The sequence below is a fragment of the Mauremys mutica genome, chromosome 3, assembly GCF_020497125.1.
Source record: "Mauremys mutica isolate MM-2020 ecotype Southern chromosome 3, ASM2049712v1, whole genome shotgun sequence".
Lineage (NCBI taxonomy): Eukaryota > Metazoa > Chordata > Testudines > Geoemydidae > Mauremys > Mauremys mutica.
Window position 1 is genome coordinate 57,880,388 of NC_059074.1, and position 18,008 is coordinate 57,898,395.

At 39.7% G+C, this 18,008-nt stretch overlaps 1 protein-coding gene across 3 annotated transcripts in view; it reads left to right on the top strand.

Annotated features, from left to right (window-relative positions):
- The window catches only part of RIMS1 (regulating synaptic membrane exocytosis 1), a 348,972-nt gene that overhangs the window by 53,404 nt on the left and 277,560 nt on the right, over positions 1-18,008 (top strand). For all 3 annotated transcript variants that reach the window (XM_045010069.1, XM_045010070.1, XM_045010068.1), the window contains exon 3: positions 1,563-2,434. In XM_045010069.1, coding sequence (XP_044866004.1) covers positions 1,563-2,434 — 872 coding nt within the window. The remainder of the gene's footprint in view (positions 1-1,562; positions 2,435-18,008) is intronic.

Consider the following 18,008-nt stretch of genomic DNA (forward strand, 5'->3'; position numbering starts at 1 on the left):
TGTCTTGTAGAGTTTATATTCTCTTTTATTATATACCTATAAAGCGTCATGAATATTTTGAGTGCCATATGTGTACTATATCATAAATCATTCTGATCATCATTCCCTTCAAGCATGCTATGTCTTGTGATACAGCAGGGACAGAGGGCAGCAGGAGAGTGATAGATTTGAAGTATATAAGACCCAGGATGATCAGAGCCTTATTCCCTGTGGACTGAGGAGAGGTTACTACAGGTTAATTAGAGCACCTGGAGCCAATTAAAGCCCCACCAGAGACTTAACAAAAAGCCCTGCTTCAGTCAGATGGCAGGAGATCTGACTGTAGTTTGGAGGAGTACTGTTGTTGACCAGAGGATCAGAGTACCAGGGGAAGGGAAACCCTGCTCAAGCAGAGCAGAGGGAATCCCCAGGTGCAGAGGACCAAGAGAAACACTGTCCAAGGGGAGAGAGAGCAGGAAGCCCAAGAATAGGGGAAAGAGGTGGTGTCCTGACCCATCACATGAAGGGAAAGCACGGGACCCCCATAATACTGTCGGCCATTTGCCACAGTCTTATACTAGTTCTTTCCTGTTCTTGAGATGGTGGTCCCAGGACAGATTTATTGGGTATTCACATAGACTTTTCAGACACAGACTTTCCAAAATGTTTTCCAAAGTATGCATCCTGGGTACAATAAAAATGGTAAATCCATTATGATTGCGGACAAAGATTGGGAGATCTGAGAAGAAATAGGTTTGAATCAGAAATCCAACTCCTGTTTGCCAAGTGAAGAAGGACTAGGATTGAAATAGCCTGAAATAAAAAAGCATAATTTTCAGGTAGTTTCATTGTTGTACATTCGGTCTATATAAAGTAAAGCATTAAAATTCCACTAATCCAAAAGGCCTAATTTGATTTTCTTAATCTGTAGATTTATGTGAAATGGGTACTTGTTTTCTTTAGGGTTAAGTAAAATAAAGCAAGATAGATCAAATATTGTCTCTGGATAGACTCCTTCTGTTGTACTTCTTCGCATATACATATTGATTCTCTTTATGTCACTGCATATATGAAAGATCTCCCATTTCATGGTGTTTACATATATAATTCTGATGTGCTTGAAATGGGATGTGGATAGGTGGTCATGCCAGACCATCCCCCACAGCTGCTGACTTAAACAACGGGTAAGAAAAATATGCCACCACTCTCTTATCCTGCTGCAATTCCAGCAATGATACATTATTTTATTCTTTTTGTAAATGGTTTTTAATTTTTTGTAAATGATTGCTTTGTTTGTTCAGCCATGTTATAGTAACATTCTTTATGAGTTTATGCATCAGTTATAGGTTATAGAATGTAAAACTTTATAGTTTTCACTCTGGAAATAGTTTCCTCTTGGAAAGGAAAGAAAACAATGTTGAAAAGACAAGTTGTTAGTAGGTGAAATATCTTTCTATGTTCTTTTCCACAGTTTACTTAGCTTTTTCTAAACTACAGTTTAGACAGACCAAGTACCCTTTGGCCCCACTGTTTGCTTTTTTATTGTTAGATTTGTCACACTGTTTTACTTCTTTCCATGGTAGGAAGAAGACAGCATTGATTTCAGAACAAAATGGAAAAGTAGGTCTAAAAAGTGAACGTAAACGTGTGCCAAAGTCTTCACTTCAACAAGGACAAGCAGACGACAGGGAACGTAAAGAAAGGCATGAAAGTAGAAGACTGGAGAAAGGAAGGTCACAAGACTACCCAGACTTGCCAGAAAAACCCGAGGAAGGCAAGGTAGCTGATGAGGAAAAACAAAGGAAAGAAGATGAGTATCACACTCGGTATAGGAGTGACCCAAATCTGGCAAGGTATCCTGTGAAGCCACATCCTGAGGAACAACAGATGCGTATGCATGCAAAAGTTTCTAAAGCACGGCATGAAAGAAGACACAGTGATGTAGCTTTGGCACATACAGAAGTGGAGGAAGCAGAGGTACCTGAGAATAAATTAGGAAAACGCTCACAGTTACAGGGAACTCAGGACAGAAAATCTCTTATGGAAACTCAGAGATCATACTCTATAGAAAGACCAGGTGATGTAAGAATTTCTGTTTCTAAACAATTAGCTAATCATAGTCCACCAACTCCCAGACATAGTCCAGTTCCTACAGAACACCTAGAATCCAAGAACCATGATTCCTTTAAAAAACAAAGTCGCCTTGATCCTAGCTCTGCTATTCTCATGCGAAAAGCAAAGCGGGAGAAAATGGAGACCATGCTAAGGAATGATTCCCTTAGTTCTGATCAATCAGAATCAGTGCGTCCATCTCCTCCAAAGCCTCATAGATCAAAAAGAGGTGGAAAGAAAAGGCAGATGTCGGTCAGTAGCTCAGAAGAAGAAGGGGCATCAACACCAGAATATACTAGCTGTGAAGATGTGGAAATAGAAAGTGAAAGTGTTAGTGAAAAAGGTAAGAGCTTTACATATATTATACGTATGTTGTGTGTGAAAAGTATTTTGTACATTTTCTGCTGTCACCTTCATCTTTCTCTTGTTTCCCCCTTACTTTTTTTTCCCAATAGCATTTTCAGTTGAATATACCCACTGAATTGGGTGTATAACTTTTTTTTCTTTTGCATTCTGAGTTTAGATAGTCCAAAGTTAACATCAGCTAGTGATTTTTCTCCCTCTTTTCCTCTCCTCTTTCTTGTAACAATTACAAGCTGAGGGCTTTTAGTTTATACTCTTCTCTACGGTTTCTGTTCCCCTTAACTTACCACTTCATCTTATTTTTCAAATTGTGAAACGGTTTTCAGTGAATGGAACAAATGGCATGAAAAATTAGTTCTACAAACATTCAGAACTCATCATCATAAAATGTGAGAACTTCACACAAAACATCTTGGTTAATCTCAGAATAAGAATAAACAAAACTCTAACTTTAATAAAATATCAAGAATCTGCCATAATACACTGTCGAAAGTCATAAAATATTTATGGGTGGACATATTATTTGGGGGAGAAATAAGGGGTTTTCCAAATTTTGTCTCTTTAGTGAATGTGCTCCAGAACTAAACAAAAAATGTTTTGATCCTGTGATTTCAATTTTCCTTTTATCAATTTATGGTAACACTGAGCACAAATAAGCAGTACATTTTGTGCTTTTTAATAGTGTTTCTGCTTGATTAAAAAATTAACATGAGTAGAAATACATGAATGGTGAACTAGTAGTAGTAGGAATAATCAGAAAAGGCTGTGACAAAGTGCTGACTCTATCTCATTGTTACCACAACTTATCTTTAAATGGCATTAATGGGATTCTGTGAGAACCTCTAGAGCAGTGGTTCACAAACTTCTGTACTGGTGACCCCTTTCACATAGCAAGCCTCTGAGTGTGACCCCACCCTTATAAATTAAAGCACTTTTAAATATATTTAATACCATTATAAATGCTGGAGGCAAAGCGGGGTTTGGGGTAGAGGCTGATAGCTCGCAACCCCCCATGTAATAACCTTGCGACCCCCTGAGGGGTCCCGACCCCCAGTTTGAGAACCCCTGCTCTAGAGGTAGTATTTGGCTTTGATGTCTTGACTTTGTTTCCTGAACACATGCTTGATTCCAATGTGTTAATCTCTACCTCTGTTTGTGTGTGTTTACCTGACATGCTTTTCCTTCTGATATCCCTCCCATGCTCATTTTATGGAGATAAAACAGGACACCCCTCCATCCTTCACCTTTCATAATGCCATTTGGTTTTCTGTATTAAATACTTGCCATTTGCCTTTTTAATCAGTTATAGATCATATTTTCCCCTATGTCCCAGTCTCAGATAGGAGTTAACGAAAATCAGCAGGCTAATTTTATCATGGCATATATATATTTAGAAGCTATATCTTTGGGAATATGTGGTTTTAGTTACCTTTTTTCCCACATTAAGTAAAGAAAGAAGGATTATGTAAAGTATTATATACAGGAAAAAAATTTAAACTTGTAATTATGCATAAAATTTTATAACTTCTGGAAAAATAGGACAAGCATTGTAATGTTGTTGTAGCCGTGTCAGTCCCAGGATATTAGAGAAACAAGGTGGATGAGGTGATATATTTTATTGGACCAACTTCTGTTGGTGAGAGACAAACTTTTGAGCTACACAGAGCTCTTCCTCAGATCTGGGAAAGGCACTCAGAGTATCACAGCTAAAAAAAGGTCAAGCAGCTAGTTTAGCAATAGTAGTTAGCATATATTCTTGAATGGTACCTTAAAATATGTGCTAAACTTAGGGCTCGTCTACACTTACATTTTATAGCACTCTAACTTTCTGGCTCAGGGGGGTGAAGCATGTCTGAGCACTTTAAAGTGCTAGTGTAGACAGGCTCCAAGCACTTGGAGCTAATCCTCTCGTGGAGGTGGATTACCAGGGGTGTTGGGAGAGCTCTCTCTCCGCGCTCGCGCGTGACCACAAGAACCATGATTAAAATACAAAATGGCTTCACCTATAGAAATCTACAGTCAATCAATCGAGTCACATCACCTGCAAGTATTGACTCAAGTCATTTAAACAGATTGTTAACAATGGGAATAGAAAATACAAGCAAATTAATCTGTCAATTTAATGAATTTGTTAAAAACTTTATTGTATTTTTTTAAGTGGGGGCAGGATTAGAGAGGAAGGGAGTAGAGAAAGGAAAAAAATGAAAGAGATGTGAATAGTCACAATTTTTCACCTGGCTTTTTATGATCGGCAAGATAGGGTTTTTAGGCATCATGGCAGAAGTGAGTCTTCGAGAGGGATTTGAAGGAGGATGAGAAAGTAGCTGTTTGGATTTTATCAGGGAGATATTTTCCATGCATAAACAGCAAGGTCGGAGAAAGCATGGAGGTGTTTAAGGTAGAAGCTGACAAGGGCTGGGAATTCTATCAGAGTGAGGCAGGTGTCAACTCACATTAGCTTACTAGATCAGCCTGGTAGAGTGGGGGCCTTAAAAGAGCTTATATTTGATGCAGAGGTGAAGGGGGAGGCAGTGGAGGGACCCAAAGAGGAGATGATGTGATCAGAATGATGAACCAAGAAGCTGATTTTAACAGCAGCATTCTGAACATATTTGAGGAGAGCAAGGGTGTAGTAGTTAAGTCCTGTAAAGAGGAGGTTGCCATAGTTAAGGCATGAAATGATGATGGCTTGGAGAAGAGCTTTTGTTGTGTAGACAGAGAAGAAAATCCAGCTTATAGAGATGTGTAAGAAAAAGCAGCAAGATTTAGCAATGGTCTGAATATATGACTCCAGTGATAGGGCTGAGTCAAAGATGGATGCAGGGTTTGTGGCCTATGTGACTTGAAGGATGGTGGTGTTGTCCACAGGGACAGAGAAAGGAAGGATGGAGGAGAGCTTCGGGGGCAGATTAAGAGCTCAGTTTTAGCTATGCTGTGTTTAAGATAATGACTGGACATCTATAAAAGATGTCAGAAAGAGAGATACTACATTGGATGAAGGAGGAGAAAGCTTGTCAGTAAAGAGAGAGGCAGATTTGTGAATCATCAGCATAGGAATGATTGTTAAAGCTGTGCTTGTGGAGAAGAGCCTCTAGAAGCAGGGTGCAGAAGGAGACAATGAAGAGGCCAAGGACAATTCCAGCAGTAGCTGAAGAATACTTTTGCTTCTTCATTGAACTTTAGGAAGTGTGTGTTACACTTGCTGCATCCACCAAAAACTCATTTGTATTATTGGATTATTATATGTGCCTATTCACCATATTTAATCTGATGTTTGTCCATGTTCAAGGATTCTACTTCTAAAAATTGAAAAATGTGTCATATTAATTTATAAATAAAAGTGAAGAGGCAAAAAAAAGAGTTAGGTCCCTTTTGCTTATTTAAAAAATAATTAATTGTGAATAAAAGTTAAAAAATAAAATAAAAATGGGTTTAAGCTGCAAACTTCCCCCAAGTTCCAGATCCAAAGTTTTGGTTCCATCAATTATAAATTATAAAGAGAAGTGCCAGACAGATGTAGAAAGATGTCGATCTGGATACAAGTATTCTCAAAAATAGGGGGTCTTTGTGTCATTGGTTTTAGCTTCTCTTTAACACCAAATCTTCCAGAGAGGGAATCTTTAGTTATTCGTGCAGCATGAGATTTTAAAATATGTGTATGTACACGCCTGCGCGCGTACACACACCGGTGTGCACACACACTCGTGAGTATTAATTTCTGTTCCATAGAATATGTTTGTTAAATCAATTCCCTTAAAGCTGGATTGCTGAAGTGATGCCTAAACTAAGCAATTAAACCCTTTCACTTAAACGTCAGTGATCAATGTATATTGTTAGTTTTGCTGTTGTCTTAACAAATTTTCAAGCAAATTCTTTGGACGTACCTTGTGGTGATTCCTTAGGCAGGACCCTTAGCAGTTTGTGGCACTTCAAGGCCAGTTTATTTGCAAAGGTTAAAAATGTCTGAAGTGTAACTAACAGGCCCTCTAGCTTTTCAAGCCCCGTATTGCTATGACAGCGTTGTTACATTTGAGATTAACACCAAACTGTGTAGCATTGGGAACATTTAACAAATGTAAATCCTATGCTAGTATTCTCTGATCCAGACACCACCATGATGGGAAGCAGTATAAGAAGGAGAATAGAATAGAATAGGTTGGCTTTCCTAGGCAGTGCTGGATTGCTGTAGCAGGGCCAAAGGACTGGTCTAACCACTAAGTGACACCTTGGCATTCACAGGCCACTAGAACCCTTCCTTGTGAGGAGGGCTGCCATTGCTCAGGCCAGTTTCTGTGGGGCACTGGATTTAGTGTTCCACATTTTGGTAATTTAATAAAATTAATGTGATTTTGTATTTTGATCTTTTTTGTAGACCAGATCCATGGTATTAAAAATAAGTAACAGTGTGATCACCTTTAAAATCTTAGCAAGTACCTTAGAAAAATATACATGGAGCCAAATGCTCTCTGGTCTGAAGTGAATCAGTGTAATCAGTGAAGCTATGCCAGTTATCAGCACTAGAGGATTTGGCCTACGGTATCTGTATTACCTCCTAGGGCAGGAATGGCCAGCCTGAGCCTGAGAAGGAGCCAGAATTTACCAATGTACATTGCCAAAGAGCCACAGGAAGTATCAGCCACGAAAGCTCATGCTCCAAAACTTCTGTTAGTCTATAAGGTGCCACAAGACTCTTTGCTGCTTTTACAGTAATAAGTCAGCAGCCTCACATCAGCTCCCCCTCCCCTGCTCCCAGCACCTCCCGCCCACCAGCAGCCCCGCTGATCAGCGCCTCGCCCTCCTTCCCCGCACCTCCCGATCAGCTGTTTCATGGCATGCAGGAAGCTCGGGGGGGAGGGGGAGAGGGAGAAGCAGGGCATGGCAGGCTCGGGGAGGGAGCGGGAAGGAGTGGAGTGGCAGCAGGGCCCTTGGCAGAGCCAGGGGTTGAGCAGTGAGCACCCCTTGGCACATTGGAATGTTGGTGCCTGTACAAGGAGCCGCATATTAACTTCTGAAGAGCCGCATGTGGCTCTGGAGCCACAGGTTGGCCACCCTTGTCCTAGGGTTTTCTTTAATAATCACAGAGAATATAGCAAACACTTTAGTAACCTATTTATCTAAAATTAAACCAAGTTTTTGACAATGATCACTTTACTATGGCATGTTTTTTCAGCATTTAAAAGTGTGAGATTAAAAATAAGATTTTACTTATCACTGTTAATCTGTTGTATCAAAGGACTGAATAGTTCACTACCTTGCAATCTGTTTGCATGCAAATCCAGAGATTTTTTCAGTCATCATGCAAATCTAATTCTGAAAATTATTTTTGGCTAGTCAAAATGGTCAGTGGCGCCCTTTTCCTTCCCCATCCCCAGAGCCAGAGCCATAGTGTTGCTTAGCTCTTTCCCTCCACTACCTCCCAAACTGCAAAGATATCTACCTGATTGCCCCTTAATAGAGGAGTGTACGTATTCAGTATTCAGATTTGGTAAATGGTCACTGATAACTACAAATTGTCACTCAGTGAATAAAACAAGTTTGCATTTGATATATATCTAATGTATATCTCTTGATTTAATATTGCTGTCCTACATTATTGACAAGTAGGATGATGTGATCAGGTATTATTATTATTATTATTATTATTTATTATTGTTGTTGTGAAGTTCCAATAGTGGGCTGGGCAGGTATCTGAGATTTGGTTGTTTATTCTGACTATTGCATTTGATTCATTGTATAGTTGCCCACTTGCAGTTGTTCTCGGGATTCATTCATTCACACCATTTTTAGGTAGCCCAGCTGATGCTGTAAAGTGTGGCTCCTGAGTTGGTTTTGGTTAATCATGATGGGGTAACAGCCTGTACTTTGTATGGGTAATAACTACTCTGGTTTTATACTAGCATAACTCCACTGACTCCAGTGGAGTTGTCCTTGATTTATAGTAGATCAGAATAAAGTCTAGTATGCATGTTTACACAAAAGAACAAAAATTTTCTGCTAATCTAGATATCTAAATATCTAGACCTTTAATGTTGTTCCAGTACAAAATGAACTAGTCCTGACTACTCATTTGTATGTGTAGATTACCAAGATGCTACCTTTTCTTTCAAAGAGTCATAATCACTCATGAGCAAAATTTGTATGCTTTAAATTGCAATGGAGATAATTATTGGAAATCTGAAATATCAATAGCAAAATGATAAAACTGTTATAGTAAAACTCATGGACCATATTTACATGAGTGTAAATCTGGAGTAACACCCTAGAATTAATTTGTATTAGTGTAACTGAGATCACAATCTGGCGCTGTGTGTTTAAGAAACAGTGCTGTTACAGGACAGAATTTTACCAACCTTTCCTCTAGCATTTGCTCAAAAGCTGGAAGAGAAATTGCATATTTGGCCTTCTAAGGAGGTTAGTTGTAAAGCTTGGGTTTGTAAATCAAAAATGCTCTGGACTCCATCACCTCATCTAAATATGAGTTCAATAAGAAATCTGGAGCCAAAAGAATATAAACAGGGATATAAAAGTATAACAAATCATGCAAATAAAACCTAGAATGGCCTTACAAATAAAAATCAAGCTATTAAAGTTAATGCAAACAAGAAATGAATGCCAACATAAATAAATCATCACCTGAGCGAGAGTACATGTAAGCATTTTGAATGTACTCTCCTTTAAATGTTTGTGAAAAAACTTAAAACAGAATGACAATAAGACAAGTACTGTATTTGCAAAATATCTGGGAGAGATGTGAAATAGAGGAAGGAAGCTAGTGATCCGATGTTAATATTCTGACAAACATTTTCCCCTGTAACCTGTGTTAAAAACCAAGTGGTTAGTGTGTTTGCTCACAGAGGAGCTGTGAGGAACTGAGGAATCCTTTTACCATTTAAAAGAGAAAAGGCTTCCTCGCAATCAAAGAAGGAGGCAGTATCACTTGACAAACACATTAAGCTGGCCTTTGCTAGAAATATTTATACTTTGTTCTTGAAAACGACTCCATAAGTATATTGATTCTGAACAATGCTCAAGTTGTGTAATTTGAAAACGGGATGGAGATGAGCACTTTGCAGAAAGCGAGGAGATATTGTCCTTGGGGATATATTTTGAAAATACCTGCCATTTTTGGGGAGGGGGAGGGGGGTCCTGATTCATTCCAAAACAGCCTCAAACTCTCTTTAGAAGTGTTTTTAATAATTTAGGAGTAAGTCATTTCTGGAAAGAATTATTTAATTTTGTCTATAGAAGTCATCCCAACTTACCATCAATTTGTTGGCAGAATTTTTAAAAGGAAATCACTGGAGACAGCCTAGAATAATAAAAGAAAGAAATGAGTACTTGGGAATGTTCTGTGAGTCAAACACACAAGGCTTTTTTCCTTGTTACAGTAAGACTGATTTATGCCATTTTTGCATTCAAAGGGATCTTAAATGGTACATAAATTACATTTACTCTCACTTTAATGCCCTTTTATATAGTCAGGGTAGTGTAAAGCAGCTTTTAATGTAAATAAGAGTTACATCCTCTGATTTTAAAACTGTGAATATGGCTGCTGCTTGGTTCCATAAGAAAAAGAACTAACAATCTAATTTAGATCTTGTTTAGATTAAAAATAATAATAATAATGTTGCACTGGCTTGCTTCAAGTCTGAATTTTATTCTAAAATTGTGAAGTCAACAAGAATATATTTAGAACTAATAGGTTTGTGTCCAGCTTAAACTGCAGTTTATTTATTTTATCTTGTCATAGATATGATGCATTATAATAAGTTCCAAATTTCTCAGAATCTGGAGAAATACGGCATATAGTTTGTCAAAAACAGGGCCTAAATTGGATCCATACAGTTATGGATAGAAAAACCAACAAATTATGCATGTACTCAAGTAATTGTTCATGCATGTATTGTTTTTGCATGTGTTAAATGCTTATTTTGCTTACTCATTACTTATTTTTACCTGGACATGCATTTTGCCGACACATCTTAGGCATCTGTATTTGAAAATATGCCCAATAGTCGTGTCTCATTTACAAAATAGTGAAAAGAAACCTATGCCTGCATATAGATTTAAATGAAGTAGCTTAGATGCATTCCCATTTTTTAACATTGCCTCTGCATTCTGAGTTACTATTGGGGAGGAATTTTCTAGAGGATGTTTATGCATGTGTTCATTAAAATAGTGCTTTCCTAATGCTACTAGAAGGAGCAGAGTGAAATGAATTAGTGTCATTCTTATAAGATCACTCTTTTTTGCCGGCATTTGCTAGAAGGTGCTGTGGCAGAAACATTGGTGCAATCTTTTAGGGTGCTCAAGGCGGAGGGTGTTCAACAAATTGAAAGAAAGAGAGTGGTTGAGAAGGCTGTTCATTTGTTTCAGGCAAATGTGGTAAGTGTTAATTGGACTGATAGCAGAAAAGATCTGATTTAATTTTCCCCCTTAAACCTTTTGAATCAAGTATGAGACGATTGTGTGTGCAAGTGTACATAGATTCCCATAACAGGCCAAACATAAGTTAAACCCCTACTGGAGATTATTTCTCCAAGTACAGTGACATTATATGCAATAGATAAATAATCAATGGGCCAAAAGAGAACCATGTGGTACACTGCACAATGTAAATTGTCCAAATGAAAAACATCGGTGTACGAAGGTGAAGAGATGAAGACATTCTGGACTTGTCTAAATTGGGATAAAAGATTTTTTTGAAAAGTGTGTTAGCTAACACATTTGGTAACGGGTGGGGTCTGCTCCTTTCAGGGCCAAGGGCCTAGGTCCAACAGCTCAGTTTGATTATCAGACTCAGCTAGGAAGGGGTCAGGTGATTCCTATAAAGGGCTGAGAGATCTCAGAAGCGGGGAAGTACAGGAAGCAAGGCGGCATTTATGGTTGTCTTTGTAGCAGGCGGAGAGTTACAAGGTAAAACACCTGTGTCAGGGGAATAGCTTTGTTTTGGTGTCGCTTTGTGAGTTTTATGTTTGAAGAATAAACCTGTTCCCTGAAGGAAGGGCCAGAACAGACTTTGGGCATGGTATTAGTCCTTCTTGAGCTAGGAAAGCAAGCTGCAACTTACACATTTTAACTAACATGTTCTAAACTCTGCTATAGACATGGCAAGTTGCATTTTGGCATGTGTTAGCTTGTAGAGGTAAACTCTGTGGGGAACACTAGAGGAGCCAAACATGAAAAAAGAGAAAAAAATGTAATGGAGAGTTAATCTAATAGAAAAGACTAGGCTCCCAGAGTACGAATTTTGAGCCAGAGAAGAAGCAACACTGTACAATCTATTGCAATCTATTTACTCTGTCTACTCTGGGCCAAACTGAAAATGCTACACTTAGGGCAGACTGCAGGGAATAGGGCAGACAATACCCCAAACTGGTCATTTATTGTATAATTAGGCTCACCAAGCCAGTAACAAAACAGCTTTTCTATAATACCACACTGGTTACCAAGAAGCCAAATACAGTCCCCTTGAAGCAATCCAGCCTTTGATTCCCATCTAGACAGCCAAGTCTAGTATAGTGAGAGGTTTCTGAAAATCTGATTCACTGTATGTGAGGTTCACCAATCACAAAGGACCAGACATTTATCCCCAGGTAAGTATGTGTCTCAGATCTTACCCAATAATCCACACTGATGCCAGTCCTTTAGTAACTAAAAGGAAAGGTTTATTAATAAAAGGAAAAAGAGAGTTGCGAATGGTCAAAAAGATCAATATACATACAAATATGTATAAAGTCCTTAGGTCAGCTTCATAGCAGAGATGGTATAAACTTCGGTTGTAAAAGTCTCTCTGGAATCATTTCGACAGGTCAGAATCCAAAGGCAGCTTAGATGTAAAGTCTGTTAAAGTCTTTCCAAGCTTTTTCCAGGTTATTCCAAATCATTGTCTTATGACTTATACTTTCTCTGTTCAGAGTTTAAGCAGACTAGTGACGGCAGGATCAGACCCCAGGCTTCCCTTTATAACTCTCTAGCAAGCTGATAAGGTCACAGCAGGACCTTCCCCCAAGGAAGAATAGGCAGTGCATTTTGTCTGTGGACCGTTGCTTTGAAGCTAGTCTTCTGTTTCCTATGCATGCACAGGTAAACTAGTTGCAATCAGTCACAGATGGCTATTAGCCAGTACTTCATTATCGCATAGATAGTTAAGATGAAAACAATGTAGATCATACTATTAGTTTCCTGTAGCATCTTACATCTTTGATCTTAAGGTAACTGAACCATCCACATGCATAATATAAGACAATTAAGACATGAAAGGAAATTAGCATCTACAAACTAATCTAGTTACATTGTTAAATTTCTAACAAGATATTGGTAAACACAGTCTCTCAGACAAATACATTTAGCATCTATCCTTAATTTCTGTTACTCCAAATAAACAAGTTGACAATTGTTAGTCTAATACATCTCTTTGAAATTCACATACAAGTAGATTGTCTAGATTACATTTCAATGCCTCTTGTTAAATTGTGATGGGTCATACCCTGGCTGGTCTGTCAGTATTCTGACTTTTTTAAACATATTTTATGATATTCCCATTTACTGAGAACTTGGTAAAGAATAAATGGATATGAATAGCTGCTACATCTGGGCACAGTAATTTCCTATTCAACTCAACTAGAGGATTCCTGAAAGCAATAACGACTTTATTGTTCATAAGTGAACTATGGATCAAACTTTAGAGCTGCTATAGCTCCAATGAAAGTCTCTGTGCATAAGTCAGTTACTTACAAGTTGAACATACATTGGTCATAAAAGAGGTTTAAGTGGTAAAGAAGTGTGACTAGCATCTATTTTGCATTCAGTGTGTGTTCAGGATTAGCGTAATTCGTTGCTGGAGGTGTTGAAAGGGAAAAAAACCCTAACAGGAATAAGATATGTCACGCTCTATCATATACCTTTCTTTTAGTCACTTTTCCTGTTACACCCCCTCCCATGTCCTCAGTGAGTAAGTTACTCCCTTCTTACACCCACTGAATGTCATATCAGTGAAATTTATACTACCTAATGGCTTTACCTGTCACAGTTCAAGGCAACTGCACCTGTATTTCCATTCAGTGATCCAGCCAGGGAACCCACTCTCAGACTTCCAGCTACACAGCCATTGCCTTTCATGGGTGGAGAACCACATTTCACTCCCTTCTGACCAAGGTATTTCCAGATTGCACAGTTCCCTACCTACACTGTGTTATTCCTAGCAGAGACAGGCTGCCCATGCATTCACTTGCTTTCTCTTCACAGACTGATAACAGAGTGATTGTCAACAGTTATAAGGTATCACACAGCTCTTTTTATGCAAGCCTATTTTATCTGTAAGATAAAACCACTAAGAACATAAGAACAGCCATAGTGGATCAGACCAAAGGTCCATCTAGCCCAGTATCCTGTCTTCCTACAGTGGTCTATGCCAGGTGCTTGAGAGCGAATGAACAGAACAGGTAATCATCAAGCGATCCATCTCCTGACACCCATTCCCAGCTTCTGGCAAGCAGAGGCTAGGGACACTACAGAGAAATCATATTACAAATAATAAAAGAACCTTCATGCAAGTTTATCAGTGTTCACCCCTACACTAACCTGGGTTCTTGCAGGAGCAGTCCTTCAATACCCTAACCAAGGAGGTTCATTTGTGGTTACAAGTACATCACAACTTCAGATCAGAACAAGCTGACATGTTTAGTCCACCCTTTGCACAGTTCAGGAGTCTTTGATCTGGAGTTTCCAGGAACAGGTCATTAGTGGACAAGGGGTTTTTCTCTTCTGAGCATTGCTTCAAAAGGGTGGATTCAAAGTGGTTATTTGCATTCCCCTTACCCGAGGTACTTCCTAGGAAATCCATGAAACCTGTATTGTTCCAAAAGCTCTTTAAAGTTCCTATTATCTTCTTGAGATTGCATTAGTCATTCTTCTGGAGAAGTTACAATTGCATTTTTAATACAATGGACCCCAGAGGTATTTAACCTAATTAAATAAGATTTAACTTAATTCAGTGAAGTTCATTCAGGATATTGCAGTAAATTGTCAGTCTGTCACATATCTCTCCCACAGAAGTGAGTGTAACTAAGGTGCTGACTGGCACCTGAAGGGAGCCCACTGGCTATTGCCTGGACAGGTTTATTCCCTGGATGGCAGTTTTGCCATTACCTTTAACAATTTCACATTTCACCTGTTCAGAAACATTCTGCTAGCAAGCCAATTTATATCCTTTAAAAATCTATATGCAGTAATTTAACAACCATCCTGTATAATTTTAACTTGAGAAACTATGAGACTGAGCTTTCACACATCCCTTCTTACCCTTGTATCCTCAAACCTCTAGGTGTAAACTTAAGACTTGATTCTCCCATTCAACTTTCCATGTGGTTTCTAGGGAGCGTGGTGTTCCTTGGTTCCCCGAGAGGTCAGTTGCCTCAGCAATAGATTGTATCGGGGGTAGCTGTGTTAGTCTGTATCCACAAAAACAAGAAGTCTGGTGGGAACTTAAAGACTAACAGATTTATTTGGGCATAAGCTTTCGTGGGTTAAAAAGAAGTGGTCTTTAAGGTGCCACCGGACTCCTTGTAGTTTCAGTGATAGACTGAGATTCCTCACTCTCCTAGGAATATTACAAGCAGTCATTCCCTGGACCAAAGGGAGAAATATGTCAGGGCTGCCTCCCTATGCTATTGCTCTCAACCATTCACTGCTTTTAACAGCAGAAGAATTGGTCAAGGGAAAGTCTTCAAACCTCGCCCATAGCCAAATTCCTTTCTCTGCTCCACCTCCCTTGAGGTTGGGACCTGAGATTCTGGTGGCCTCACCACTACCTCTCTGGTGAGAGGAGCAGTAATATTGATTCCCCTCCCCATTGGGGTGGCCTTTTCCCCCCACTCACTGAGTTAAGATGAGCAGAATTCCTTCTCTGATCCAATTCAGGTCTGTTACACTTTCACAGACCATCAGGCAATCAGACTGTGGAAACATATTCCCCCTCTTTCCTGCCTATAGTTACTTTTGCCATCTCCCAGGCGACCGCTTTACCTTTTACTTGGGCATTTCCCACCCTGGGGTGGATGCCACAGATTTGGCAATGTACCGCAGCTGCATGAATGTCCTTCCTTTTGGCTGGAAACACTGCCATCACCCTGCTCTGTTCTTCCTCGGTTTCCCTTTTAAGGGTTAGCAGAAAACTTAATTCCCTGATCTAAGCTTTAGAACCTAGAGAATTTCCCTTCAAGTCTTGTTTCTTCTCCAGAGAAGGAGGCTATCTGACCCCCCACCCTCCTCAGGTATTTATCTGCATAAGATGGGGAAGTAACTGACTTCTCTTGGACACTGGCAGGGGAACATAAACCGCCACCCTCTATAAACTATTCTACTTGCATTTTTGCTCAGATTCCGGCTTGCCTGCCTGAGGCCAACCAAGGGGGCCTTATTTACCCCTTCGGTTTTCAACGCTATAACATCATTTCCCAAAAGCAAAGGATATGGAGTATCTGACAATACACTTACCCCCAGCACTCCTGAGCCTTCCTGGGTCTGTACAGATACCTGTGCTCTCAGTAGAGCAAAGGCTTTGACACCAGGGACCTTAACCCACATTTCATACCCTGGGAACATTTGATGGGATTTTGTGGCATGGGGCTTAACTATAGTTTTAGCAGTCCCAGTGTCTCTCCATCCAGAAACTGTCTCCCCATTAACCATCACCTTCCATTCCCACTAGCGATCAGATGGATCTTCTACCCCTGAGAGGGTGCAGCACAACATGCAGCACGACATGCATGCAGTGGCACAGGATGTAAATGGTTCAGTGTGAACGTTATATGCTATTGGCAAATTGGCTGTGTGACTCTTCATCCTGAGGTGCAGTCACCCAGTTAACTCAGTGAGGTTGGGGTGCAGCTGGCCTTTCCAGCACTGCACTGCAACTCAGTGGGCACCGTGGGCCTTCTCAGGCAAAATTACCTTGCTGGCCACATGGCACGCTACTTCTCCCTACTCGTCCCAGGGCTTCGTGGAAGTGTTTCCCCACCCTCACTTCCCGCCCCCAGGGTGTGGTTCTCATCTGAGGCCTGTCCTCTGATCCCATTCCATCCCTACTGGGTTTTCTATCAAACCCAGGTGAACTATACATCTTGATGGGGCCATTTCTCAGCTATCGTTACATGTCTGGGATTTCAAGTTGAGGTGATAGAGTTTATAGAGTTGTTCTGTACCCATTAACTTGCAGCCTCATTGACCCTGGTAGCCTTCCATACCATTTCCATTTCCTTACATAAGACCTAATTTGAATTGACACTTCAGGATAATATCCTCTTTTTTTCTGAATTCCTCAAAAACCTTCTCCCATGTGCTCCAGGGGGTCAGTTTAAACTTTTGCAACAAAGCTTGTTTACATCAATCACAATCTTTATAGACTTCCTTCCCACAAGGGTAAAAATGCCCAAGGCTTTTGTCCCAGCTGCTAGAGGAGTGAGGTACCATACCATGCCCTTTTCCCCACCTTGTTCTATTCACACCTCATTTTCAAAGCATGTAGGAACACGTCCATGTCATTCCTCTCCCTAAAACAAGGGAGTAATTTGGAGTCTACATCAGCCACTGGGACAGGTACCTGGACTGGTTCCACCTAACAGACTATGGTGGTGCAGTCTCTCCATCTCGAGCTGATACCTGCAATAGCCACTTACCTCTGCTTTTGGGCCACCTTATACCTCAACATATAAACCTGTGACACCAATTACCTCCCCACTGAATGCAGCTGTAATAAACTTCTTGCACTCATCTATAAGCTTGGGCTGGAGGTAATTGAGAACCTCACTGAGGTCAGTACAGTGGTGTTGAAGTATTTTGGTGACTAAATTCTAATGCAGTAATTAAAAATATAACACAGCATGGTCATTCTGTACTGCTGCAACTTGTAACTTGAAACTATAATGTGTGACCTTCCATTTCCAGTGCAAACTTTTGCAAAAACAATCTGTTCTCATAAAAGAGAAAAATATGTAAACTTTCATCCATAAAAAGAGACACAGGGGAACAGGTTGTCTTGTACTCTTTTAGCTGTGAGTTCTCTTTCCTCCATTCCAAAGGAAGTTGGCAAGATCAGAAGATGGTTTTGTATTATCAAGATCTCCCCTCTGTAGCTTTTCTATTATTTTTTTGTGTGGATATTTCTATGGTGTTCATCACTATAGTGTGTGAGCACTTAATAAAATGATTATATCACCACAATTCCCCTATGAGGTGGGGAACTATTATAATGTCTGTTATACATTTGGGAAACGAGGGTATAGAGATATTGAGGGCCATATTCTTTTAAAAAAAATCAGTATCCAGCAGCTCCCATTTTTCCACCTGTGTAAGTGGCTAGATTTTCAAAAGATCTCACCACTTGTATAGGGTCCTACACAAAATGGTTAGATTTTCAAAATTGTTCAGCATCCAGCAGCTTCTCTTAAACTTAAATTAGAATTAAAAGGTACCAAAGGAACACTGGGATCTCCTGGGTGTTGAGCACTTTTGAACTCCTAAATGGGAACTGAATTTTTCTGAAAATCTGGAGC